General features: G+C 35.5%; 4 protein-coding genes across 4 annotated transcripts; all 4 read right to left on the bottom strand.

The window, feature by feature from the left end:
* Positions 1-370: 370 nt before the first annotated feature.
* On the bottom strand, positions 371-2,044 carry LOC149062187 (uncharacterized). Its single transcript, XM_089217421.1, has one exon. The coding sequence runs from the start codon at positions 1,811-1,813 to the stop codon at positions 371-373; it is 1,443 nt and encodes a 480-aa protein (XP_089073547.1). The 5' UTR covers positions 1,814-2,044.
* Positions 2,045-8,200: 6,156 nt separating this feature from the next.
* Positions 8,201-9,361, bottom strand: LOC107165617 (zinc finger MYM-type protein 1-like). Its single transcript, XM_089215250.1, has one exon. It carries the CDS (start codon positions 9,359-9,361, stop codon positions 8,201-8,203), a length of 1,161 nt encoding a protein of 386 aa, XP_089071376.1.
* An 8,379-nt stretch (positions 9,362-17,740) lies between these two features.
* Positions 17,741-18,397, bottom strand: LOC149062186 (uncharacterized). The gene has a single exon (XM_089215248.1). The coding sequence runs from the start codon at positions 18,395-18,397 to the stop codon at positions 17,741-17,743; it is 657 nt and encodes a 218-aa protein (XP_089071374.1).
* Positions 18,398-22,290: 3,893 nt separating this feature from the next.
* LOC107172183 (zinc finger BED domain-containing protein 4-like) lies at positions 22,291-24,736 on the bottom strand. The gene is made up of 2 exons (XM_089216612.1): positions 22,588-24,736; positions 22,291-22,518 (listed from the first exon to the last, which is right to left on the bottom strand). Exon 1 carries the CDS (start codon positions 23,866-23,868, stop codon positions 23,110-23,112), a length of 759 nt encoding a protein of 252 aa, XP_089072738.1. The 5' UTR covers positions 23,869-24,736; the 3' UTR covers positions 22,291-22,518; positions 22,588-23,109.
* Positions 24,737-26,584: the final 1,848 nt, after the last annotated feature.

Below are 26,584 nucleotides of genomic sequence, written 5' to 3'. Positions count from 1 at the left end.
TTAAAATCACCGGCGACTATCACCGGTAGCACTGATTCCCTTATGCTCATTTCCAGTCTATCTAAGAAGTCCGCGAATTCTGTGATACTCGAACTAGACTGGGGGGGCCAATAACAGCTATAAAGGCGGATGCCTGAAAGATTAACCCACCTAAATCCTCGTTCCGGTTGACCTGGGTTTTCCACTGGTATTCTGTCCGTCACCGCCACCGCGGCTCTACCCGTTAAATCCGGATACCATGCGTTGTCTTCCCCTTCATTTCTGTTTGGCTCGCTTATCACTATCGCGTCTGCATTGATTTCTTCTGCCACTTGCTTCGCCAGGCCTTGTGACGCCCGACCCATCCCTACGTTAATTTGAAGTATTCTTATCATTGCTTGTTTGGCCCTGCGAGAGTGTGGCTCTCGAATGCCTCCCTTTTTTTGCTATTAGCTTCATCTCTCTTGCTTTCTTGTTTGCAATTAGCAATTAGATGTCCCATCTCTTTGCAGTTGAAACACTTTCTTCTTTCTTCTCCAAGACAATCTTTAGCGAAGTGCCCTTTTTCCCTGCATTTATTGCACGATTGCTCACGCGCCTCGAACTCCTTTATTCTACACATGCCCCACCCTATCTTGATTCTTTTGGCATTAATAAGTCTACGCCCAGCTCTCCATGGTACTCGAATAACTGCCGTTCTTAGTCCACTACTATTTTCTCTTATAAAGATGTTATTGATGCTTTTAAACTCGTCGTCGAAAGCTTCCAGGGCGCCTCTAAGCTCAGATTCATCTACCGACTCTTCAATGCCCATAAAAAATAGAGGGATTGTCTGTGCCGGACGTCTTACGCTTGCATCCCCTACCTTTCCTTTAAGGAGTTCCGCTAATGCGTCTGCTTGTTCTGTATTCTGGGTTTCCAGTATAATATTTCCCGACTTTGATCTCCTCGTCATGATATCGATCTCTAAATTTCCATCAAGAACCGTCTTCTTTACCTGTCTAACCATCTCCGCGTACGATGAACTTCCCGTGGACCGATCAAGAATGACTGCTTGCTTCTTCAGGCGGGGCCATCTTACCTGCCTAGTGGTCTCAGTATTACCATTTGGAGATGTGCTTTCTTTAGGTCTCGTTGCATCCTTTCTGCGGTTTACTACTGTGAACTCTTTTCCGTTTTCTTCATCTTTTTCATGATGTTGCGACTGCTGCTTGTTTGATGTCATTATCCGTGAACCATTTTGAGTCGGCTTAAACTCTGAGTCCCGCTCCATAGACCACCAACATGGGGTATCCGTGGATACGTTTCTAGAACTCTTCTTCTTGCTCTGAATAGTCTCTGCCTGTGCATTGTCAATGGGAATTTCCTCTGTCTGGGTACTACTATTTTTGACCTTTTTCCCAGTTGATGTTGAACTCTTGATCTTCAGGTATTGATTAAGAACTAATCCTGTGTTTGTAAGTGTATCCTTAAGTTCTTTATGGACGTTTCGTGTCTTTTTTGCAAAATCATTCATGGAGTTCACATAACCTTTTATCATATTTAAGAGTTCTGATTCATTAAGGATCGCTATGTTAATCGTCCTCTTGTGTTCACGTTCCGATTCGGTTCCAGTCCGTTCCGTTGAATCCATTTGTTTTCCAGTTTCCGAGGCGGTTGTGTCACATCTCGAGGCACTCACGTGAGTACCCGCCAGCGCCTGTGAAGGAACGCCAGCGGTCTTGGAATTGTCACTCGACCCCACTGAGCTCCCTTGCTCACCCAATGGAGTAGTCTCCTGGAGGACATCCGAACCTCCTGGAGAAGTAGCAATATTTGTTGTTTTCGAACTCATATTGGCTTTACAGTGTGCTCTGCCATTTTCACCCTGCTGGCAGGGGGTTTGCAGTTTTCCTTCTTCGCCCTTTTGCTGGAGTGAGCAGGTGGATGCGATACCTGCCACCGCCAACCGGTTAAGGTCAGAGGCGGCTCTGGAGACTCCGGCACCGACTAGTTAAAGTCAGTGCCGGGGAATTGGGTACCTCTTGGCACCGACCGGAGTCAGTGAGCCCCCCCACCACGTCAAGGTGGGTCCCGTCGGGGGGGAACCTAACCTAACCTAACCTAACCTAACCTTTTTTTTTTTTTTTTTTTTTTTTTTTTTTTTATAGATAAACCGAGGACCAGGAGGGAACTACGTTAGTATTACTTCCTCCTGGCCCCCATCATTTATTGAAAAACAATACACACATAATGCCACCGTTTGCAGGGACAATCGCCCTACTTACGGAGTTACAATCTATATTGTACAACTAAATGGAGGGCTCTACCCCTCCTGTTTTGGCCGATTGGCCTACAGTACATTTAACTTATACTAGTTGTTTGTGATTCCTCGCTTTGGTCTTCACAACCCGGCGTCAGAAGCCAGCCAGTTTGGTGGTCTCGTGTTCCTCTTTGTCATTTCATGCTCCGCCTCGCTGCACTCTTCGCTCCTCTCGTTCTCGGCACATCATTATTCTCGTGAACAAGGAATTGACTCTCTCCCATGATTTTTCCGAGCTCAGCATGATAGCTGCTATATTCTCCGGCGTCATGTTGTCCACCTCCAGATAGATGCAGGCTTCAGTTCTCCATTTGTGCCAGGCGTCGCACTGGAACACGGCGTGCTCTGTGGTGTCCGGCGTTATGCCACATTGCGCACACGCGTCCGTCGCCAGCTTGCAGTACTTGTGTAAGTACGTGCCGAAACACCCATGGCCTGTCAGCACCTGGGCTAGGTGATAAGACACCTCACCATGCTTCCTCAGGTACCATGTGGATACGTCGCCGATGATTCGGTTGGTCCATCTGCCTTTTCCCGAAGTGCTCCACTGATGCTGCCATGCGGTCAGCAGATTTTCTCTGGCTGCCTCTTTCTGGGTCCCCAGAAAGATACTCCTCCTCTCTTCTGCCAGCAGCTTCAGGGGGGGCATGCTGGAGACTACGGCCGCTGCATCATATGACGTCGTGCTGTAGCAGCAGGCAACCCTCAGCATCGTTCTCCTGTATGCCGACTCCATGGTGGCCATTGCTTCGGCTGACATTTTTCCGGCCCAGATAGGTGCTCCGTAGAGCAGCCTTGATGTCACCACCGTTGACAACACGCGTCTGGTCTTCTGCTTGGCTCCCCTGAGATTGGGTAGAATCTGGGCGAGGTGTCTGCCCGCCTCCATCGCTCTTTTCGCCGCTAGTTTGGCGTGTTCCATGAACCGCTGCCTAGGGTCGAACTGCACCCCGAGGTACTTGATGCTGCGGCTTGACGCGAAGCTGTGCGGCGGGAATTCAACGGTCATTGTATTGCGTACATTTCTGTTTGTGAAGACGATTGCTTCAGTCTTGTGTAGGGCGAGTTTTAAGTCGTTGTCAGTCATCCATGTCACCACGTCCTGGAGTGCCTTGCCGAGTTTCTCCTCGAGTATGAAGGGTACCGGAGCCGTACATACAATAGCCACGTCGTCAGCGAAAGCAATCAACTCCGTGTCGCTGGGTAGCTCGATGTTCAGCAGCCCGTCGTACATTAGGTTCCACAGGTCTGGTCCCAGCACCGAGCCCTGTGGAACTCCGCAGCTCATCTGTATGACGCTTGGCCCGCAGTCCGGCCTTTCGACTGTTATGTGCCTGTCCGATAGGTACTGGCCGAGAACGTTTTGCAGATACTTCGGGGCGTCGGTTCTTTCCAGGGCCTTGATGATGGCGGTCCAGGAGGCGCTGTTAAACGCATTTTGGACGTCCAATGTCAGCATGCCGACATACCGATTGTATGCACTTGTACGTCCGTTTGCGTTGCGTATTGCAGTTTGTAGCTTCGCCATGGCGTCCAGTGTGGATTTGCCCTCCTTAAAACCGTACTGATTTTCAGGTTGGTTCCCAGTTCTCCGTAGGTGGTCGCGGAGTCGCTGTGTTAACAGCTTCTCGAATAGCTTGCCCATCGTATCCAACATGCATAGTGGTCTGTATGCAGACGGGTTTTCAAGTGGTCTACCTGGCTTGTGTAGCAGCACAAGTCTTGCCGTTTTCCACTCCGGCGGGAAGAAGGCGCTTCTTAGGCATCCGTTAAAGACCTCCTTGAAGTACCGAGGATGTGCTCCCACTGCCGTCTTGAGTACTTCGTTGGGTATGCCGTCCGGTCCAGGTGCCTTTCCGTTCGGTAGGCCCCGTGCTGCTGCTTTTACCTCGGTCTCCGTGAACATAGCCCTTTGGAGCTCCTCTTCACTGACATTCGCGATCGTTCTCCCGGTTGCGGGCCTGTGCGGGAAGAGCGTGTCGACTATCGAGTCGAGACGGCCTGGGATTTCCAGTCCTGGTATTGGCTTTCTGCGAGCCAGCCTCTTCATTACTATTCTATACGGAGTGCCCCACGGGTCACTATCGACCTGGCCGCATAGTTCGCTCCAGTTCCTATCTTTGGCAGTTGTTATTTTCACGGACAGCGCTCTTCTTTGTTGCTTATAGGTTTCTTTTTCCCGTGTGCTTCCTGCCTCACCTGCCTTCTTGCGCTTGCGGGTGTAAGACCTTTTTGCCTTAAGGCAAGCCTTACGCTGGTTAGCAATGTCGTCGTTCCACCAGAACGCTGGGCGTCTCTTGAATGTCCCGGAGACGCGGGGCATGCATGCATCGCATGCTTCGGTTAACCATTTGATGGCTTGTCTACACATGCTGGGAGCATCGACGGGAGGACTCGGTGCCCCGCTGTGCATTTTGTCCTTTAGTTTTTGGTGGTCAAACTTGCTGTACGCCCAGCCCTTCTTTGCCTGCTCGCGCTGTTGGCCGCGAGTGGTGGTTATTTTAAACCCTATGTACCTGTGTAGGCTCAGTGTTTCTTCCTCCATTACAGCCCAATCTGTTACACTTGCTATCGCCGCTTGTGTTGCCAGAGTCAGGTCGAGGTGCGACTCCGACGCACCCCTAACAAATGTGGGCTGTCCGCCCTCATTCCGGACGGCGAGACCTAGATCTGCGATTAGGTCCGCCAAGGCTCGTCCTCTACGGTCCTCGCTGGGGCTGCCCCACTCCGGGGACTTGGAGTTGAAGTCGCCTGACACCACCACAGGTCCGGTGGCTGTCCTTACGCTGACCTCGAGCCCGACCAAGAAGGCCTCGAACTCCAGGAATGTTACGTTTGGTGAGATATAACAGCTGTAAAGCCTGTAGCCTTTTATCTCCAGCCATCTGAAGCCAGGCGACGGCTGGCCGATTGCATCGACCGAGATGTTGCTCAGAACGGCGATGGCTGCCCTGCCGTTCGCATCGGGAAACCATCTGTTATCCTCCCCGCGGTCACGGTGTTGCTCGCAGATTATTAGCACGTCTGCTTCTTTCGCGTTGGCCGTCGCAAGCGCGAGGTCTTGCGAAGCCCTGCATACTCCAACGTTTATTTGGAGGACGCGAATCATTTGGATGTGCTTTGGTCCTCCGTCGCTCCACCAGAGCGATATGATTCAGCGCTAGGCGTAGATTTGGACCCTTGCACCACCCTGGCAAAAGCACTTGCCGCTTGATCAACGGCGCCGCAACTAGACGCCTTGTGGCCGGTCTCTCCGCAGCGACGGCAGCACTGAGTCCTGTCCGGTCCCGTGCATTTCCTAGACATATGCCCGAAAGCCAGACAACGGAAGCACCTGACCTTTGGGTCAGCCAATCTCACTCTGCAGTTCACCCATCCGACCCGCAGCCTACCAGAGCTGGTCAACCCGCGTGAGGGGGCCTGAGGGAGCGAAACCAGGGCTGTCTGAGCTCCACCAAACCTCTTTCGGAGGCTTAGAACCTTGACGGTATCTAGGTCGACATCGACAGCATTTGCCACCGCCTCCGCGACCTCATCGGCTCCAGTCCACTCGTCCAGGTCTCGGACTTCCACCATTGCCCTTTGCTGGAGGGAGTGTACCTCGACCTCCGTGCCAGCTGATCTGACGACTTCAGCGCGGACAGCTTCAAACTGGGCCTGGTCACCACGGATCTCTAAAAGAAGACCGCCAGACTTGGCTTGGCGTACACCAACAATACTGTCGCCGATGACGTCAGCGTTAACACCGCATCGAATCTTCTTCGCCAGTTCAGGGTAACCTTCAGCACCTACCTTCACTAATATTGCCGCGGGGCGAGTTCTGTTGCGCGGCTGTGAAGTAGATTTTCCCGTCTTATTCATCCTCTCCTCTTTCGCGGGAGGTTTCTTGTTCTTCCCTTTCTTAACCACCTCTGTCCAGGGGGTGGTTGGAATGCCCATAGACACGCCGACAGTCTCAGTCTCTGACTCCCCGCTTTCTGCCCTCAGCCGCTGCTTCTTCCTCTCGTTAGGGGGCTTCACCTTCACCAATTCATCATGTCCTCCGCAACTGTCCAGCTTGGCGTTGATAGCCTCAATTTTCTCGCCGTGTTCCAATAGTTTGGAGCTGATCGCCCTAATTCCCGACAGAACTCTGTCGTTTGCTAAGGGAGTGTTGGCACCTGTAACTACTAGCTCCTCCTCCTCCTTCAACGAATTTAGCTGCTTCTTTGCAGCCAGTCTCAGCTTGCGTGCCTTGGTCGCCTGCTTGAAAGCGTCTAGCGCCCCGGAGAGTGCTAGCTGTACTGGTTTGGCTATATTCTTGGCAGCCTTGACCGCTTCTAGCATGGAACACAGTCTCCGTCCTACCCTATCCACGCTCTCCATCTCCTCCTCCTCCTTAAAATCCAGCAGTCTCTGGAGCTCGTCCTTTGACATCCCACTGAGTTCCTCGGGCTGTTGTTCCTTCGGGCTTATAGCCGTTAGGTTCGGTAGCCGAGCTCTACTGGCTGTCAATCTGTCCGCCAAGGTAGTCCTGTGCTTCTCCACCTTACCGGCGTCTGCAGAGGATTGTTGCGTGTCCCCCTGGAACACGGCTGTCTCAGCACTAGTAGCAGAGAGGATAGCGGGGGCCTGGCTGGCCACCCCCGTTTCCCTGCAGTCGTTGGATGACGACCGACAGGAGCCCGCTTGCTCACTCCTGACTGCCGGCATCTGGGGGTCCGAATCCCCTGATGCGGTAACCAAATTTCCACTGGTAGCTTCCATTCGTAGTTTTTATAAAGGGTGCCTCTCCCTTGCGTTTTAGCCCTGCCGCCAGGGGGATTTTATTTCGGTGTTACCTTCACCTATGTCCGTTTGCAGGCGCTTGCAGGTGGACAAGACCTGCCCGACCAGTTAAGGTCAGGCTCTGTGTTTGGGCCTAAGTAAGGCTGGGACCGCTTGGTAAGACCTAATTAAAGGCCCGCAAGCTCCCCCACCGCGTCAAGGTGGGTCCCGTCGGGGGAGAACCTAACCTAACCTAACCTAACCTAACCTAACCTCAGGAACAAATTATTAGATGTATTGTGTAACAGTAAATTAATGTTGACTATTTAAGTCAAACAAAAAACTGGCTCATAACTTGAACTGGACTGTACCGTTGAATGACGGTTAAAAGACAACAAACAAAAAACAAGGTGAGCGGCCACATCATCAGACGCTGTCCGAACGGGCCAGCGGTGCGCGGTGGAAGCGTCTGCCCTCAGTGCAGTGGCGCCCACAGGTTTTCCAAGAACCAGTGCAGTTAAAACTATGGGGCCCCCAAATTTATTTTGGTCTACATCCATATTTATTTGATTGAATTAATTTTTTTTCCAAATGCATTTCCATGCTGTTACCTTGAATAAATTTAAAACTAATGCAAATTCCTGGCTCACATTTTTTTAATGGGGCTTTGAATTAAAAATTTTATAAAAACAAAAATCTTCACTGGTTTCAGGTTTGGATTTATCAGGGCAGTTTTTCAATTACAATAACTTATTAATTATAAAGATTTCAAAAATAATAATACAATAAACATAATAATTTTGATAGGTGATTTAATTTAAGGCATTAAATATGTGTTGACTTGTTTTACAAAATATATCTATAACTTCATCATAATTTATTTGAATATCATGTTCACATGATATTGTCATAAGTCCTTCCAATCTCGTATTGGCCATGGTTGATCTAAGACGATTTTTTATTATTTTCAACTTAGAAAAACTCCTTTCTGTGGCAACACTTCCAATTGGTAATGTGAGACATATTTTTAAAAATATGTAAATATTAGGAAATATTGATTGGAGATTATTATTAACAAAAACTCTAAAAATTAAAACCATTCAATTAATTAAATACAATACATTTTTATATTTACTATAAATGTAGGTACTATATTAATAGCTATTAGAATAATCAATATTTGTACAAACCGAAATATTGGAAATAGACTTGCATTATTTTCGACACTTTGTTTAATTGAATAATCATCGTCTTCGTCAGATGTATTTGATTCCCTTTCTGAATCTTCATCATATTGTTTATGAAGTAAATCAGGTAACTTTTCAGTGATAAGAAATTCTTCAAAACAGCTACTAAAATTAATGTACTCTTCTTAAGTTTACTAACGTTGTTGTTGATGAATCTCCCATAAATATTATTAGATACTTCGAATGCATCTTTTGGAATTTTCGATGCATCCTTTTTAGTTTCTTTCATTCTTTTTTGAGTCATTAATGAGAGATCTTTAAATAATCCAGTTTGTTGGATATTATCAACACCGTCACCAAAAAATCTTCTTTTTATTTCTGAGATAGTAATATCTAATGTATTATAAAAGGTATTTATTTTAAAATGAACTAATGGGTCAGTTATCAGTTCATCCATAGCTTTTTCACCTGGTAATATCTTTTTCTTCCTTAAACGATTGTTTGAAAGAGGTGTAATATCAAATGACTCTGATATTAAGGTGATAAATTTGTCTGCTTCTGAGAGAATTTTGTTTAATCCCGTTTCACATCGAATTAGTACTAGTTGATCATATTTTTGTTTGATTAAATATGAGACAGCCAGTAAGTCAAAATCTTTTTTTTGTAATAACTGGGCGACTGGTTCAAGTATGCTTAAAATTTTTTGAAAGCAGAACGCACTGTATATAAATCTTGTGGACTGTAAATACAATAAAAATCCATTAATTTCTGAAGCTGCTTTTTTGTCAGAACTTTCTTCTCTAATGTTTCCCAAGGTTTCTATTATAGCTATGTATGTATTTAATACAACATCAAGAGCAGATTTATGCGACATCCATCTGGTTGTAGACACTTTTTTAAGTTTACGAACTTGTTTTCCAGGGTATAATTCTCTTTGTTTCTGTTCATACATAGCACTTCGAAACTTGCTACTTGATATGAAATCGTATAGTCTTTCAATGTTACCAAAGAGATCAACTGCGTTCAAAGCTCCTGAAACAGCAACCACAACAACCAAATTCAAACGATGGCTACAACACAAAATATAAGTTGCCTGTGGATTTTCATCTCTTATATATTTTTGGAGGCCATTGTATTGGCCTATCATATTAGATGCTCCATCATAGGATTGGCCAATTAGATTTTCTGTCCAATCTAAACCATTTGAACTGCACGCTTCTTTAAATATTTGAAATAAATTATAGCCTGTGGTTTTTGGAGTATCTCTCAGTCCTATTAATCTTTCTTACGCCGCGTAAGTACATATTTTGTATTAAAACCACTTTCGTTGTCAATTACCTATAATGTTTAGTTCAGATATGATTAGAAACAAAAATTTGGTAATAAATTAGCCTATTGGCTTGAAACCGTTGAAACAGTTGAAACCGAAATCCAAAATTGAGTATGCTAAACCTTCACATGAGAAAATTTGAGTTCATTGTACAATTTGTACAATTTGGGTTAAATTCAGATTTTTACATCCAGGTTTTTAAATTTGGAGTTCCTGATTTGTACATTCATGATTCGTACATTCCAGATTTGTGTAGTTCAGTTTTAAAATCCAGATTTGTACGTTCCAGATTTGTACATTCCAGGTTTTTAAATCTGGAGTTCCTGATTTGTACATTCCTGATTCGTACATTCCAGATTTGTACATTCCAGGTTTTCAAATTTGGAGTTCATAATTTGTACATTCCAGATTTGTGCAGTCCAAATATGTTCTTTCCATATTTGTATTGTCCAGAATTGTGTGGTCAAGGTATTTAAATTCCAGATTTATACAGGCGTCCAAAATTAATATCTGACATGTGCGTGCGAGTGCGTGCAAGATCGCCCGTATTTCTACGTATATATCAAAATATATATTACTATTATTACTGCTGTGTTGCGCCGTTGCGTTCTTAGAAAATATCAGATACCTACCGCACCTATTTTGTAATTTGATAATAATACGTAATAGTAAATGCATACAATATTTAGATTTCAATATAACTTTATGTTTCTTAGATAATATATAGGTAAGATAGGTACAATAATTGTTTTTCTATATTATTATATCCTCTGCTATTATCATTCGACAGTCGACAATCGTCCTGTCAAGTTCAGTTTTTTTTAAACAACATTATTTAAATATTATTTTAAAATGAGTCCAAGATATGCTGCAAAATCAAAAATTCCACCATCAAGAAGAAAAAAACTTATAAATTTATAAATTCAATTAGAAACCTCCACAACACAAACCGACCTAAAGAAGATAATACAACGTAAGTGTTTATTTCTAATGTAAATATTGTAACATAATACTGTTATAGACTGTAAAATAGTTTTGGACAATTTTTACATTTAAATTACCGAAATCATAAACATACATAAAACATAATATTGTATAACAATTGCATATGTAAAATAATGTATTAATGTAAAGAATGTAATATATAATAAGGCCATCGTGCATTATAATATTATAATTATACATTATAATACATCATCATACCTTAAAAAACCAAGTTTTTTTTGTGGGAGGTATTATAGCAAAAATTTAAAATAACAAATACATTACTAACAATAAAAATTTATTGTATTTTAGATTCTGACTGCAGCGATAAATGTTTATTGTTTTTACAATGAAATGTGTGTGTGTATTTTGTTAGCCATTAACATTTTGATTATTAAAAATGCTTTGATTTTCAACATCACTAATTTTTGATTGAAAAGTGAATTTATTGAAATTTTCAATTTTTAACTGTTAGTTATAAAAAGCGTTGAGAAAACAATAAAATAGTAATTTTTACGCAAAACCAATTTTTGAAAAAATTAATTTTGTTTTTTTAGTATCGGTACATCGGAAACTAATCACCGTAGAAACTAAAAATGTTCACCAAATATTTATGTTAATATTTTTCATATATATTGTAACATTTTCCAATTATTTGACTCTTATTGAGTTATTTATAACAATGAAAAATTTTCGTTTTTTTTAAAAATTAATGTCGATTTTTCAATTAGTAAAAAAACTTCAACATTTAATGTCCTCATAAATTGCTTTAATAGAAGTTAAAAAATATTGAAGAAACATATATATTATGATTATTTTTATGTGTAATTAAAGTTCGAATTTTTATAAATTTAAAATTTCGTAAAAATCACAAATATTTGCAAATTATTTTGAGGTAGAAACAACAAACTATTGTTGTTTCTGTAATCAAAAAATTTTAAAAAGCGGGTAAGTATAAGTGAATGTCGCACTGCTGTACAGTATTTTACAAGTGAGTTACTGTAATGGGAGGTATTAAATTTTAATTCAATGATATAATATCATTATCTATAAAAGTTTAAACATTTTATAAATTTTTAACAACTATAGAAATTGTAAATTTTCAATTCAACAAATTTTGTCAAAATTTGAACTTTAAATGGTTATAAAAAAAAATCGTGCCTATGTATTTTTGATATTTTCTATCTGCTATTATATTAACTTATGGGGGACCTTGTATTAAATTTGCAAGTTTTTTTTACCCAACGAATAAAATTTTATTGTCATTTATAAAAAAAAAAAAAACTAAAAAAGATTGAAAATTTTATCATGCATAGAATACCGTTCTGTAAACGTTCTGTAAAAATTTCATGTTTCTATTACGCCCTACGGTAATTAGTTTTAGAGTTACACCAATATCTAAAATCGATTATTTCAAAATTCCCGTTTTTCGTTAATTTTTTTCGGTTTTTCGAATCGGAAAAGCCACTGAAGTTGAAAATCGAAGCATTATTTCGACAAGTTATCGTGTACACGCACAAAAAAAAAAACCACACAACATAGTAAAATCAATACATTTTTCGCTCCGCTCAGAATCTAAAAATATATCAACATTGTTTTTTTTTTTGTAGATATCTTAAGTTTGAATAACCTAATCAAGAATAACTATTTTAATTAATTTTTTGTAATTTAAAAATATTACTCGTGTGAATTTGAAACTATTATGCTATAATGTTACTAACTACTAAGTAGGTTTATTTATACTGTTATTGTGATCAAAATAATAATTTATTTTACTACCTGTATTATAGGCATTACTGCATTAGTATAATATAGTTGTTTTAAGATTAAATTCATTTTTGTCGAAAAAATTGCATTTGAAAATGTCATTGTGCGTATAAAGTATAATAATTAATAATCAGTCTTGTAAAAGATACTTTGTATTTACAGATACATACTTTCAAATACTTTTTTTTACGGGTCTTACCCTTTTACCATGACCTAATAACATTATAGATAAATTGAATTATTAGTAAACTGAATTAATTTTTTTATTTTAATGATCTAAACATAAAAATATTGTAAAATTTCAGATTTTTATTATTTTATTTAAATTGGGCTTCCCTGTAAATAAAGTAAGACGAAAACAGTATTTTAAAATAGTATTTGATTTTAAATACAGATATTTTCAAAAAAGTATTCAAATACTGCGTCCAAGTACTTTTTTCAAATGTATTTAGAATACGTATTTGAGTACTTAAAAAGTATTTGAATACTTTAATTCAAATACTTTTACTCAAGTACTTTACAAGACTGTTAATAATATAATTTGCCTATACTCTAACAAACCATCTTTACTCAGAATCGTTTTGCGTACCTATACAATTTATTATTTAATTCAAATTCTATCATCACATCTATTACAATGAATTACCCAACAACTACTGTACAGCATAGTGGTACACACTTATATCCACCTAGTTTTTTTAGTTTTTGTTTTATAAATATTGATAGTTTATTTTTGGATTTTACCTACAGAGAAAACGGTAATTCTGATCAAAACTTAAATACAAGTGTATGCATTCAAATTCAACCAGTGATTTCTGAAATCCAAAATGACAGCTCAACTCAATTGTTTGCCGATGTAGAAAATACAAAGCTGGATATTAGTGTATCGCCCGTTAAAGAAAATGATACCAAACCCAAAGTTTATTTGGACGTAGAATTGTTGACATAGCTTATATTTTTAAACAAATAGTAGATGTTGATAACCACAAGCCATTCGATTGTTCTTTTAAGGACATGGTCTGCGTGAATGAAAAACGTGATGGATTAATATGAAGCTTTAAATTCATTTGTTTGTTGTGTAAAACTCAAAAGGTTATAAATTCAGAAAAAAAAAGTAGATCAAGAAGTTATGAACCTAACACAGCGATTGTAGCTGGTAATATGAATGTTGGAGCGGGATTTAGCCAGTTAGAGACTATTGCATGTGCAGTCGAGATACCTCCTATGTCACAATATGTATACGATAGACATCATACTATTGTTTGTATGGGATGCTAAAGGGCTGCAGCTAATGCAATGGAAGAAGCTGCTAAAGAAGAAGCAGAACTTGCAATATTGTTGGGTAATATCGACGGTGACGGAACTCCACTCGTTACAGTTGTCGCAGATGAAAGCTGGTGTAAACGTTCGTATAGGACAATGTATAATTCATTATCCGACACGGTGAATACCTAATAATATTATTAATCTAATGGAAATTAAACAAAATAGTCACATTTAGTATTCTATATTTGTTATTAATCTTTTATTTAAATATTTAGAACAAAAATGTTAATGAATAAGATGATCTAAATTACTTTATCACATTTTTTTTTAGCGTGTTAAGATTTTTACGACATTTTCAAAATATGAAATAGTTAAAAAATATATGAAATTGAAGATTCTGAGCGGTGCGATGAATGTATTGATTTTCCAATGTTGTGTTTTTCTTTTTTTTTTGTGGCTGTGTACACGAAAACTTGTCGAAATAATGATTTGATTTTCAACTTCAGTAGCTTTTCCGGTTTGAAAATGAATCTAGTTAGTACATTGGAGGGAGGGGTCATTTTTTGAAGTTCCCAATAGTTTTCAAAAGCACCGGAAAAATACCAAAAATATTAAGGAAAAAGTGAATTTTTACGCAAAATCAATTTTTGAAAAAATCGATTTTAGATATTGGTGTAACTCTAAATCTAATTACGATAAAAACATGAAATTTTTACTGAATGTTTATACAGACATTTTCTATACATGATAAAATTTTCAAAAAATTTCAAATTTTCTCAAGTTATTTATAGACATTTGAAATTTTCAATCTTTTTAGTATTTTATTCTATAAATGTCAATAAAATTGTATTCGTTAGGGAAAAAAACTTGAAAATTTAATAAAAGGTTCCCCATATGGTAATATAATAGCAGTTGGAAAATATTTAAAATACATAGGCACGTTTTTTTTTATAACCATTTAAATTTCAAATTTTGACAAAATTTGTTGAATTGAAAATTTACAATTTCTATGGTTGTTAAAAATTTATAAAATGTTTGACTTTTATAGCTAAGGATTGAAAATTTGAAACAAGGTTCCACGTAACCTAATGAATCTAATTTGATTAATTTGGAATTTATTTTATAGGTACCTACATTATTTAAAAAAATAATAACAATATAATAAATTAATATAGTATAACATATCCTGACTGATAAACCGTGTCCGCTCTGAATCGTTTTTCGTATACAATGATATTTATCATTGAATTAAAATTTAATACCATCCATAACAGTAACTTATTTGTAGACTACTGTACAGCAGAGTGACATCCACTTACCCGCTTTTAAATTTTAATAGATACATTTTCAAATGTAGCATAAGGTTCCTTAAAAAAATTAAAACCATTAGGTACCACACTCTTTTACCACATGTTATTTAACTTACTTACTTTGAGTGAAAAATTAAAAATGGAGATAGTAATCAGTATGAAATTAATCAGTTTTGTCTCAATTTTAAAACGAAAGAATATATATAAATGGTAATTGAGTTACCTACGATTTTTGTGTTATACCTGTCCAACATCTTTATTTTACGATTTCAGGCTGCTATAATTGGTTACAAAACAAAAAAGTTGCTTTTCCTTGGTGTAAGAAATAAATACTGTTCTACGTGTGCCCGTAAAAACCCATATGATAGTGTAACAGCGCACGAATGCACAAAAAATTGGTCAGCTACAAATAGTTCATCGGGCATGGAATCATCAATAATTGTCGAAGGTTTTTTACAAAGTGAGAAAATGTATGGTATCAGATATAATAAGTAATAAGTTCATCGCAGATGGTGATAGCAGTGTATATAAAAAAATTCTAGAGACAAGACCGTATAAAAATTTAACTGCGAGAAAAGTGAAATGTAGGAATCATCTTTTACGAAATCTCTGTAATAAATTAAAAGATATGACCATAAAACCACAATCGGGTAAGCTTGAACATCGCAAAATATTAAGTGGTAATATACTTAGAATTCGTCGCGGTATCTTATCAGCTATCATGTATCGTAAGACAAATGGGCATTCTGTAACCGAGCTTAGACAAGATATAATGAATACCTAGTATTGATCATGTTTTCGGCCATCATCAAGAGTGTGCTTCATATTTTTGTATCAAAAATAAAACAGACGTTTCAGCTGACTACATGGAAAAAATTAAATCTACGGATCAAGAATTTTATGCTAATATAATGAAACATATTAGAAACTTGGCAAGACACAGTGATAGCTTATTACAAGATGTGGACAGCAATATAGTAGAATCATATAATGCTATAATTCCAAAAGTAATCGGTGGAAAACGTATAAACTTTGCGATGAATCGTTCTTATTCTGGAAGATACATGCTAGCAGCTGTAACCAAAAACACATGTTGCCCGCTTTATTCGCTGCATAAAGTGTTACACCATAAAAGTCCATTAAAACGAGGATTTTTAAGTGCTGTGGAGTTAAAAAGAAAAAGAAAACAAAATCTTCAAAATATTGCTAGGATAAAAAATAAAAGATTTAAAAAACAACTTTTTAAAAATATTGGACCTAATTTGTCGTATGGAGAAAATGCCATTAGACCCGATATGGATCAAATAGAATTTAATCGTCAAAAAAAAGAAGTTTTAAGTGAAATGAGAGAAGTAGCGTTAAAAAAAGACGATATTCAAAAAGAAACTATCGATCAATATGAAAATGTGCAGTGGAATGAAGTACAAAGAAAACTTTTAACGGCTTCTAACTTTGGACGTATCATCTCTCGAAGACAAGATACTGGCTGTGAAAATATTGTCAAGTCTTTTATACAATACACAAATAATAGCACAGTCCTTAGATTATGGCCGTGAAAATGAAGTTGTTGCTAAAAAAGAGTTAGAAAACATTTTGAACAAGCCTATTCGTGACTGTGGAATTTTTATAGATGTAGAACATTTTTTTTAGGAGCTACTCCAGATGACTTACTAGATAACGATGGACTGGTCGAAATAAAATGTCCATACTCTGCTTCCAATATGACTCCCGATGAAGGTATATTAAATAAAAAATTGATTTTTGGTCTATAAATAAAAATGGGAGCATTGGAAGTTTAAAAAAAAAACACAAGTACCATTATCAAGTTCAAGGATAAATGAGAATTGCACAAAAGAAATTTTGCGTATTTGCTGTATGGACTCCAAAAGGCATAAAAACTGAAACAATTCTTTTTGATAAAAAATTCTGGGAAGAACAAATGTTTCCAAAATTGCAAACATTTTTTTACGACTGTTTACTGCCTGAGATCGTAGACCCAAGGTATCCAGGAAGAACAATTAGAAATCCACAATATATTATTGATGCTCAAAAAAAAAAAAAACTAAGATCGATGTACATAAACCACAATAACTATAAATATAATAATAATATGATTACAATATAATGAATATTTTATTCTTGTGTAATTTTAAAATTTTTATGTGTTGTAGTAACTACTTATTTTATATCATCATTATATTATTATTTACCTAATATAACATGGTAAAATATTACTTTGATTTCACTATTATTAATTTTGTTTCATATAGGTACCAATGATTTGTCTATAGTCTGTTCGCGGAGAGAACTTCCAGAACTGCGCGGCGGACGAAAACTCGTCTATCCCTACCCAATACAACTCGTAATTGCTCCTGTCGCCATTGTCAATCGTATACGCGAAACGGTCCAAATGGTCTTTTGGCGAACAGAGTATATTATACTCTACAGCTCTTTTGTCTACTTGTCATTATACAAAAGATACCAATAGTCTATATTATGATGTTAGTTAATAATATAATAAAGACAACAATATATGAGACGTTTCCGAATGACAAATGCATGATTTTATTTTAATTATTTACGCAGAAAGGTGTGTTAAAAATGTTATAATATTATATTATTTTATTCCAAATAATAAACGGAACTTGTTCCAAGAAGATACCGCGCAATCAACGCCTAATTACGGTTCGGTTGGGTGTGGAATGGTAAGTGGAATATTGTACTATGCGGGTTACTACTACAAATAATCATTTACGACTAATACAGGGTGGGACACTGAAACGGCCGATTTTCATAGATAAATTATAAAATAAAAAAACCAAATAAAAATTAATTATTATTTATTATAATGAAGTATATAACATGCCATTTATTTTTTAAAAATTATGTCCTCGAGATGATGGCCATCTCTTCTCAAACACTCTTCTAGCCTACTTCGTATATTTTCCACTACACGGTGTATCACTTCCAACGGCGTACTGGAAATTTCTTCTTTAATTTTGTTTTTTAGTTCATCAATATTTCGAGGTTTCTGTGCATAGACTTTACTTTTTAAATATCCCCACGAAAAGAAGTCACATACTAATAAATCCGGTGATCGAGGTGGCCAATGAATATCACCATTTTTGGAAATAATGCGATTTCCAAAAATTTGTTGAATAGCATTTATTGATACTCGGGCCGTGTGGGATGTCGCGCCATCTTGTTGGAACCAAAAGTTATCATTTTGAGGAAACTTCGTTAGTTCACCGACCAAAAAATTATTGATCATATTGACATAACGATCTGAATTAACAGTTGTTGCCCGTCCATTTTCGTCCTCATGAAAATACGGGCCAATGATGCCATAATGTGAAATTGCACACCATACAGTTACCCTATCGCTGTGTAAAAGTCGTTGATGAAGTTGGCGAGGATTTTCTTCAGACCAATAACGACAATTTTGCTTATTCACAAAACCATCAAGATGGAAACGTGCTTCATCAGACATCCAAACATTTTTAATAAAGTTTTCGTTCTCGTCCATTCGGGTTAGCATTTCTCGACAAAAAGTTATGCGACTATAATGATCTGCAGGTTTTAATTCTTGAACCACCTGCACCTTATACGGGTGAAAGTTTAGGTCACTGTGTAAAATCCGACGTAGACTTCTACTGGATAAATTTAACGATAACGCATGTTTTCGTGCAGAACGTCTCGGACTCTTTGTGAGAGCGGCTCTGACAGCAACACGTTTTCAGGTGTGCGAATGGTTTTTTGTCGTACCTTCAAAGTTGGTTATCCATATTTTAATAGCCTTAGCCGATGGTACCGAATCATGCCATTTAAGATTAAAATGAAGACGAAATTCACGCTGTGCGGCTACGTAACAATGATTATTTTTGTAAAACGATTTTACCGCATCAGCACGTTGTTTACCACTCCACTGTTCCATGTTTACTAAATGGCATGTTGTCTTTGAACTAATAATATTTAGTGAGAATTCTTATCTTAATTACTACTGAGAAAATCTATTTTTAAAATCGGCCGTTTCAGTGCCCCACCCTGTACAACGGCAAGGCTTATTACCGAATGTAAAAGAAGTTGCCTATACAATTTTCCTTTGAATCCAGTAGTATGGAGGCCCCTTAAAAGTAAAACGCACCTCACACATATACTAATACGCTAAGTGACCGCTCGAAGCAAAACACAGACTAAATATATTGTGACATTGTCACATCAAATATCAAGTATTATCAAACTACAATCAAAATATAATTAGTTAGGTATACACAATGTACACATGTACGTTATCAATAGTAAATTGGGTATTTTTACCTTTTATTGCGATCACGGCTTTAATTATAGCGTAGCCTGTGGGAATTTTTCGATCATTAATCGCTTACGTTTTTATTGCGAATAATTGCGATAATATTTTAGAAACGATTATACACGTGATGTCAGGTTAAGCCTCTTGGAGTTCTATAGAAATTGAACTTCTCTCTATATTAAGTATATTATATTAATATTTTATTTTGTCTAATAGAAATTTTATAATTTTAATCTTTTAAATTGTGATACTGTGAATTTTTAAGAAACGGAACTTTTAAATTTAAATTTTAACCAACCGGAACGAGCGCAAAGTTTACATTATACGAATCGGAACGCCGTTCCGGTGCGTTTCGGTCCATTTCGAGCACTGTTTATAAAAAAAAATTCATAATTTATTAGTAAAATAGCTTAAATTTTTAATTTACTTAAATAAAATATCTAATAACTGGTTGAGACCGAATGAGACTTAAATTAATAATTAATAATACTGATGTACAATATTTTCCAGGAAAATATTTGTATATAGCAGATTTACTTAGTAGAAATTATATTCAGAGAACTAATGAAAGTTTAAATTATGTTTGCGTATGAATGTATGATTAATGAGTTTGAAGTACAGTTTAAAAACAACAGGTTAGAACAACTCATAACTCATAATAGAAACGCATAAATATGAGCATTTAGGTCAAGTGCTAAAATATTTGGATGAAGGCTGGCCTAAAAAAAATGTGGAATGGTGAAATTAGACATTACTTTAAAATAAAAAATGAACTGATTAAAGAAAAAGAGATTATTCACTATGAGAACAGAAAAGTTGTGCCCAAATTGCTAAGGATGTACATTGTCAAGAAATTACATGAGACACATATTGGAATTCCTAAAACATAAAAAAAGAGTAAATAAATCTTTTGTTGGGATGTCAACAAAATTTAAACATTTTATTGAGGCATGCATGTAAGAAATGTAGTTGTAATAATATAAAAGAACCACTATTACAACATAATATTCCCGAATTATCATTTCAAAAAATAGGGATAAATATATCTGTGATAGAACGATCAAATTTCTTAGTTGTAATGGACTATTTTTCTAGGTGGATTCAAGTTTTGAGTATGAAGAATAAAACTAGTGAAAGTGTAATATTATTGTTAAAAATAGTATTTAGTTGTTTTTAAATACCTGAGGAAATAGTAGCTGGCAACAATCCGCGTGGAAGCAGGGAATTTAATCAGTTTGCTGTGGAATGGCATTTTAATAGAGAGTAATTAAATCAAGACTAGCCAATTACCTAGAAGAAAATCAAATCCTATCCCCATCACAATTTGGTTTCAGAAAAGGTCTTAACACTGAAGGTGCTATTAACAGCTTAACGCAATCAATTCATCACGCATTGGACTCTAAAAAAAAAGTAATCGGTATATTTATGGATTTAAGTAAAGCCTTCGACTCAATTTGCCATAATAATTTATTTCCGATAATAATCCGAATTTTACACATAGTCGTTAGTCAATTGTGCGTCAGTGATATGTAAACAGCCGTTACTCCGATTTGTTTTATTTTTTGTTTTATAAGAACTGAGAACATAAATAATAAATTACTATAAAATATTTTAATCTAGATCGTTTTTATATTGTGATTTCTTGTTGTTAAAATGAGTTCAAATTTGAAACGTGGCCCTCTTGATAGTTTTTTTACCACAGCACAAAAAAAAAGTAAAACTAATGTTGATAATGCTGTAGTTGATCGATTTGTGTTACCACACAACGAGGAAAATGATGATCACGTGGTTCAATGTGATCTAGAGATTTCGGAAACACATACAAGTTGGCCAATGTTATGGACTAATGAACAAGTGGCTGAATTTCAGAAAAAAAATCCGTGGATAGATTGTAAAAATGGGAAATTGGGGTGTAGTACAGGTAATAAATAGTATTCAGTTACAAAAATCTATTGCTGATGGTAAACTTCGAATCTCGCGTGAATGGATAGACTTTGAAATAATGGCTGCTGGAAGTAATCGTACGGATCAGCTATCTTCTTTAAGAAGTAAAATTAAACAGCATTCCGAAAGTAAATCTCATATACAAGTATTAAGAAAACAATTTTTTGTCAATTTATTTAAGTAATTAATTTTTTTAATCAAGTTTTTATATATTAAAAATGTAGAAGTATTTTTTTTTTCAATATTGTAATTAAACCTCTCGCCTATATTTTAGCTTTCTTCAGTATAGTATACTCTCATAAAAAATGATGGGAACATCACTGATAATAAATCAAACTACTTCCTAGACAAAATTGGCATTAAACACAATGCATTAAATTTATTTAAATCTTATTTAGAACACAGAACTCACAATGTCCAAATAGACAATGTTATAAGCTCTTGTAAAACAATATCCTTAGGAGTACCGCAAGACACAGTACTATCCCCTTTATTATATATTATATACGTCACAGGTTTATCGAACCTACAAATTGATGGTAGCTTATACTCTTACGCAGATGATACAGCTTTACTTATATCTAATAACATTTGGGACTCAGTAACAAAAAAAGCAGAAAAATCTTTAAAAAAAGTAGTTACTTGGTTTTCAAACCATAATTTAACTCTTAATAATGACAAAACGATCTTTTAACATTTTCAAATATCTCAAGAACATCACCAAACTTTTTTACTAGTGATGGGTCGAACCCTTATTTTTTAAATCGAACTGAACTTGAACTGAACTTTAAATATTTTTTTTTGAACCTGAACCGAACCGAACCTTTATATTTTCTACCGAACCGAACCGAACCGAACCTAGAATCATTTTAAGTTGAACTCGAACTCGAACTCAACATTTTTTATCATGTACATTGTACCCACAAATTAAATCAACCATCATTACTATTTTATTTTAAGTCTATATTATATGACTGTATTTACTATAAATTTAGATTAATTTCTTATTATTTTTTTTTTTTATATATAGGTACAAATTAAATATATAATAATTTAATAATTAATTATGAATAAAAAAAACAAATTTAAAACAGAAATATACTTATAATATCATAATTAGTTTATATTTTTATAATTAATAATTATATTAATTATATATTGGCATGCAAAAAAACTAGTTGTTCTACTAAATCTGGACTAAGTCTCTGTCTTCTCTTAGTAACAATTTGTCCTGCTTTTGAGAACATACGTTCAGAGCAAACTGACGTGGCAGGAATACCTAGATATTTGATTGCAACTGGTAATAAATTTGGGAATGTAGTTTGGTTAGAGCTCCACCAAGCTAAAGGATTTGATGTTGGAGATATCAGTGGTAGTTTTAAATACTCCTTTATCTACAAAAATATTTAAAATTTAAAATTAGTTTCATGTCAGTTATCACAAAAATTAATAATTAAACTCACCTCTCTCAAAAAATAATCTATCTGGCCCTCCATATGTTGTATAGTGGCTGATTGTTCATTTAGAATATCCCACAATGAAGATTTGCTTGACTCTAATGTATGTTCTGTTGTTTCATTTGTAACATACAGTATCGGGTGGTGGTGTGCTAAGGGTTTCAACTTCTACTTTTAACATATCTTTTGCTGTATCTACTTCATGTGGTTCCAACATAACAATTTTGAATCTCGGGTCAATAATTGTAGCTAATATGTATACAGTATTCTGTATTAGTTTTACATATTTGAAATCTAGTATTAATTGATTTGTGAATACTTTTTGCAAATGATATTCCACTAATTAAATCTTTATTTTTGGAAATGAAATTTTTTTATTTGGTTTCTATAGTACATAAGATTGGATTGACCATAGAAAAAGTAGGAATGTTTTCTTGACATAGTTCCTTGGTGGCTTCAAAAATGGGTTTTAGCACTTCTACATAACCTTCAATTAATTTCCAATCTCTAGGTACAAAGCCATTTTTTTTATATATTTTGTAAATCTAATGTTATTGCATTTTTTTGTTCGAGTATACGCTCAAGCATTAAATATATACTGTTCCATCTAATATCAATGGATTGAATAAGTTTATGCTGAGGTAAATTTAATCCTGTTTGGATGTCATTTAATCGTTCATATGATTTAGCACTGTGGTTATAATGTGAGACCAAAGAACGACATTTCTTCAAAACATCTCCCATATTATTTTCTTTTACAGCATCATTAATTGCTAACTGCAATGTGTGCGCTGTACACAGAATATGATGCAAATGTTGATTTTCATTGAAGTATGTAAATCCACTGCCAATATTTCTAGCATTATCAGTCAAAATGTAGATTGGAATATTAAAGTTTTCAATATCTATGCCCCAATCTGAAACCATATTTTTAATTTTTAGAAATATTGTTTGTCCAGTATGTTCTCCTGGGAAATATTTACAGCCCAAAGTTTTGTTTTTCAGCTCAAAATGATTGGTGAGATAATGCATGGTGAGTGACATATAAGGCTGCTGAGATAAACTCGTCCAAATATCAAAGGTAAACGATATTGATTGAACATCAATTAAATCTGTATCAATTTCTGTTTTAAGTTTGGATACTTGATTTAAATAAAGCCGAGGGATCGCTTTTGTAGACAAATATTTTCTTGTAGGAAGTTGGTATCTGCATTCAATAGTTTCCATCAAATTTTTAAATCCACGATCTTCCACTATTGAATATGGCTGATAGTCTATGGCAATCATTTCTGCAATTTTTTTGTAATTTTAGAAGCATTAGAGCTATTTGGTGGAAAAAATGATTTTTTCTTAAATGCATTTTCAATATTGAGTTGTGTTTCTTCAATTTTTTTTTTTTATAGCTTCGTTTTCTTTTTTTTTTAACAATTTTTCTGATATAGATTTTTGGTACATAAAAAATTGTTTTGAATGTGTTTTAAGGTGCCTTTTTAATGTTGTAGTAGTGGATTTAGGAGTTTGTAAGACTTTATTACAAGTAACACACTTGGATGTATTCGGACCAACTTTTATAAAATAATTATAATTATAAAGCACATTTTGGTGGAAATATGGTGTTCCTTCTTGACCATGACTCATAGATGAATTTTTTTCAACAAAACTTCTGTCATCAGGATTATTAATATCTTCATTTTCTTCATCAGTGTTACTGGTACTGGCCCTGGTTTTCATCAGGCGATCAAACACATTAGGTATATTAGTCATTCTAAAACATGAGTTTTGAGTATTATAAGTATCTATTCTAAATTTTAATGATTAAATAATTAGTTATTGTTATTATACAATTATTAGTTTTAACTTTTAAGTTTTTAACATTCATTAACTTTTATAGCTTGTTATAGACTTAACTTTAGAAAAATAAAATAATATTATTTTATTAAAATTTAAAGTAGGTAATATAGATACAGTGAGTTTTAATAATTAACTAATATTTTGTTTTTTAGTATTTACCTACCAGTCCTACCATTGATTTGTAGTTTGTGCTTTGTTGTAATTTGATTTTTCTCAACAACTAAAGAATATTTTAGTGATAAATTTTTAATAATTAAATGTTCTTTGCAGTTTAGTACAGTATAAAACCCGTATAATATTAAATTTAGCCTCTCCAAAATTTTTTATTTTAATTCAATAATTAAATTATTCCCCATATATATCTACCTAAATATTGTAATTTATTTGAGTAAAGAGTAAAAAGTAAAATTATTTTTCATTTCACTATTTCAGTAATTGGTAATTGGATAACTATAATAGGTATGTATTAAATTCTTAAAGTTATTACAATATACCATTTGGAATTTAGTATTTACCAATTATTTAAAGTTTTTAAACAATAATGACTTGATCAACAATGATTTAAAATTCAAATATTATCTAACCGTGATGCAGTTTTATGGTATATATTATTATTAACATATTGTATTGCAAAGATAATTAATAAAATCTGTTCAATATTTTTTAAATGCATCAACTTTCTCTTAAATTATATTAATTTATCAATAATAAATAATAATGACAATACCTATACCTAATATATTATTACCTAATTAATAATTATTATCTACTCACTTTGAGTTGATCGACGAAAATCAAAATCCAATATTGTGTTTGTCTTGTAGTTTGTATAATAATAAAATTAATAACACGGTTTTAGATTATTTATTATTAATTATTTAATATTTATACACATTTAAGGTATAAGCACAGAATCTGTGGTATAACGGTATAAGTAAAATGATTAGTAGAAAATATTAGAATGGAGTATGGACAATGGAAGTTGTGAACATGTTTTTATCAACAGCACAGCCGTATCGGAATATTGGGTTTACCCAAAATAGATTTTACCATCTGCAATAAATATGATAAAAATAAGAATAATATTATACTCTATTCAGTCTATTCCCACTCGCTTGACGAAAACTCGTCTTGTTCACGCATGTCTGTTGCCACCAGTTGGCGAATGATGTTGACAGCGATGCCGCCGACGTTCTGTAGGTGTATACGTAGTGAACTATAATATCGCATGCGTCTAGGCCACGAGTACATAATAAGTAATAAGTAATAACAAAATATAATAATATTATTACGATCTAGTTAATTGTTATTATGATCATCTGTATGCACGGCGGCGGCTGTCAATATAGACGGTTGACGGCAGCCGCCGACAACTGGCGACCAATCACGAGCCGATAGTCTAATTATTTTTTAATAATTATTATCAATTTTTATTTTTAAAAATAACTTTTGAAGAATTGTATAAATATTTGGTCTTCGAACTATTGTGGTCAGTAAGCCTGGTTCGACAAATATTTTCAAGTTCGATTTTCGGACAATAAAGGATACTTAATAGTTCGGTTCGAATTTTTTTCATACCTAGTTCAAATTTCGAACCGAACCGAACATCAAGGGTTCGGTTCGAGATTCGAACAGTTCGACCCATCACTATTTTTTACTTTAAAGACTCATGCCTCAAATCGTGATCAGAATATACAATGTAATTGCCCTATCATTCACAGGACTAATCAATCCAAATACTTGGGAGTATACATTCGACCAACATCTACGTTGGAACGTACACACCGCTGAACTTAATTTAAAATTGCGAAAACTGTATGCCTTTTATAATATGGCTAAACATTTTCTTAACACACATTGGTTAAAAAATACTTACTTTGCCCTATCCGGCCTATCCCAATCCATAATAGAAATGGTATTGTGGCTTGGGGAGAAGATCCTCAACATATACAAACAACTTATAAGTAGCCCAAAATACCATTTAAAAAATTATATTTCAGAAACCTAGACTTCAACCTACTAAACAATTATACTCAGACACTAAACTCCTATCCATTAAAAAACTTTATTCTACCTCTTTAAAAATAATCTAGAACAAACAGCCACAGTGCCACACACAATCATAATACAAGATCTGAAAATCTAATATTTC

Source organism: Diuraphis noxia, unplaced genomic scaffold, assembly GCF_037042655.1.
Source record: "Diuraphis noxia isolate RWA-SAM2 unplaced genomic scaffold, SU_Dnox_SAM2 contig0001, whole genome shotgun sequence".
Taxonomy (NCBI): Eukaryota; Metazoa; Arthropoda; class Insecta; order Hemiptera; family Aphididae; genus Diuraphis; species Diuraphis noxia.
The sequence above is the reverse complement of the archived record's forward strand: the minus strand, read 5'-3'. Positions and strand labels throughout refer to the sequence as shown.

Excerpts from the sequence above, each read along its gene's own strand:
- LOC149062187 (XM_089217421.1), bottom strand. The coding sequence starts at position 1,813 with ATGAGTTCGAAAACAACAAATATTGCTACTTCTCCAGGAGGTTCGGAT.
- LOC107165617 (XM_089215250.1), bottom strand. The coding sequence starts at position 9,361 with ATGATAGGCCAATACAATGGCCTCCAAAAATATATAAGAGATGAAAAT.
- LOC149062186 (XM_089215248.1), bottom strand. The coding sequence starts at position 18,397 with ATGGACGAGAACGAAAACTTTATTAAAAATGTTTGGATGTCTGATGAA.
- LOC107172183 (XM_089216612.1), bottom strand. The coding sequence starts at position 23,868 with ATGATTGCCATAGACTATCAGCCATATTCAATAGTGGAAGATCGTGGA.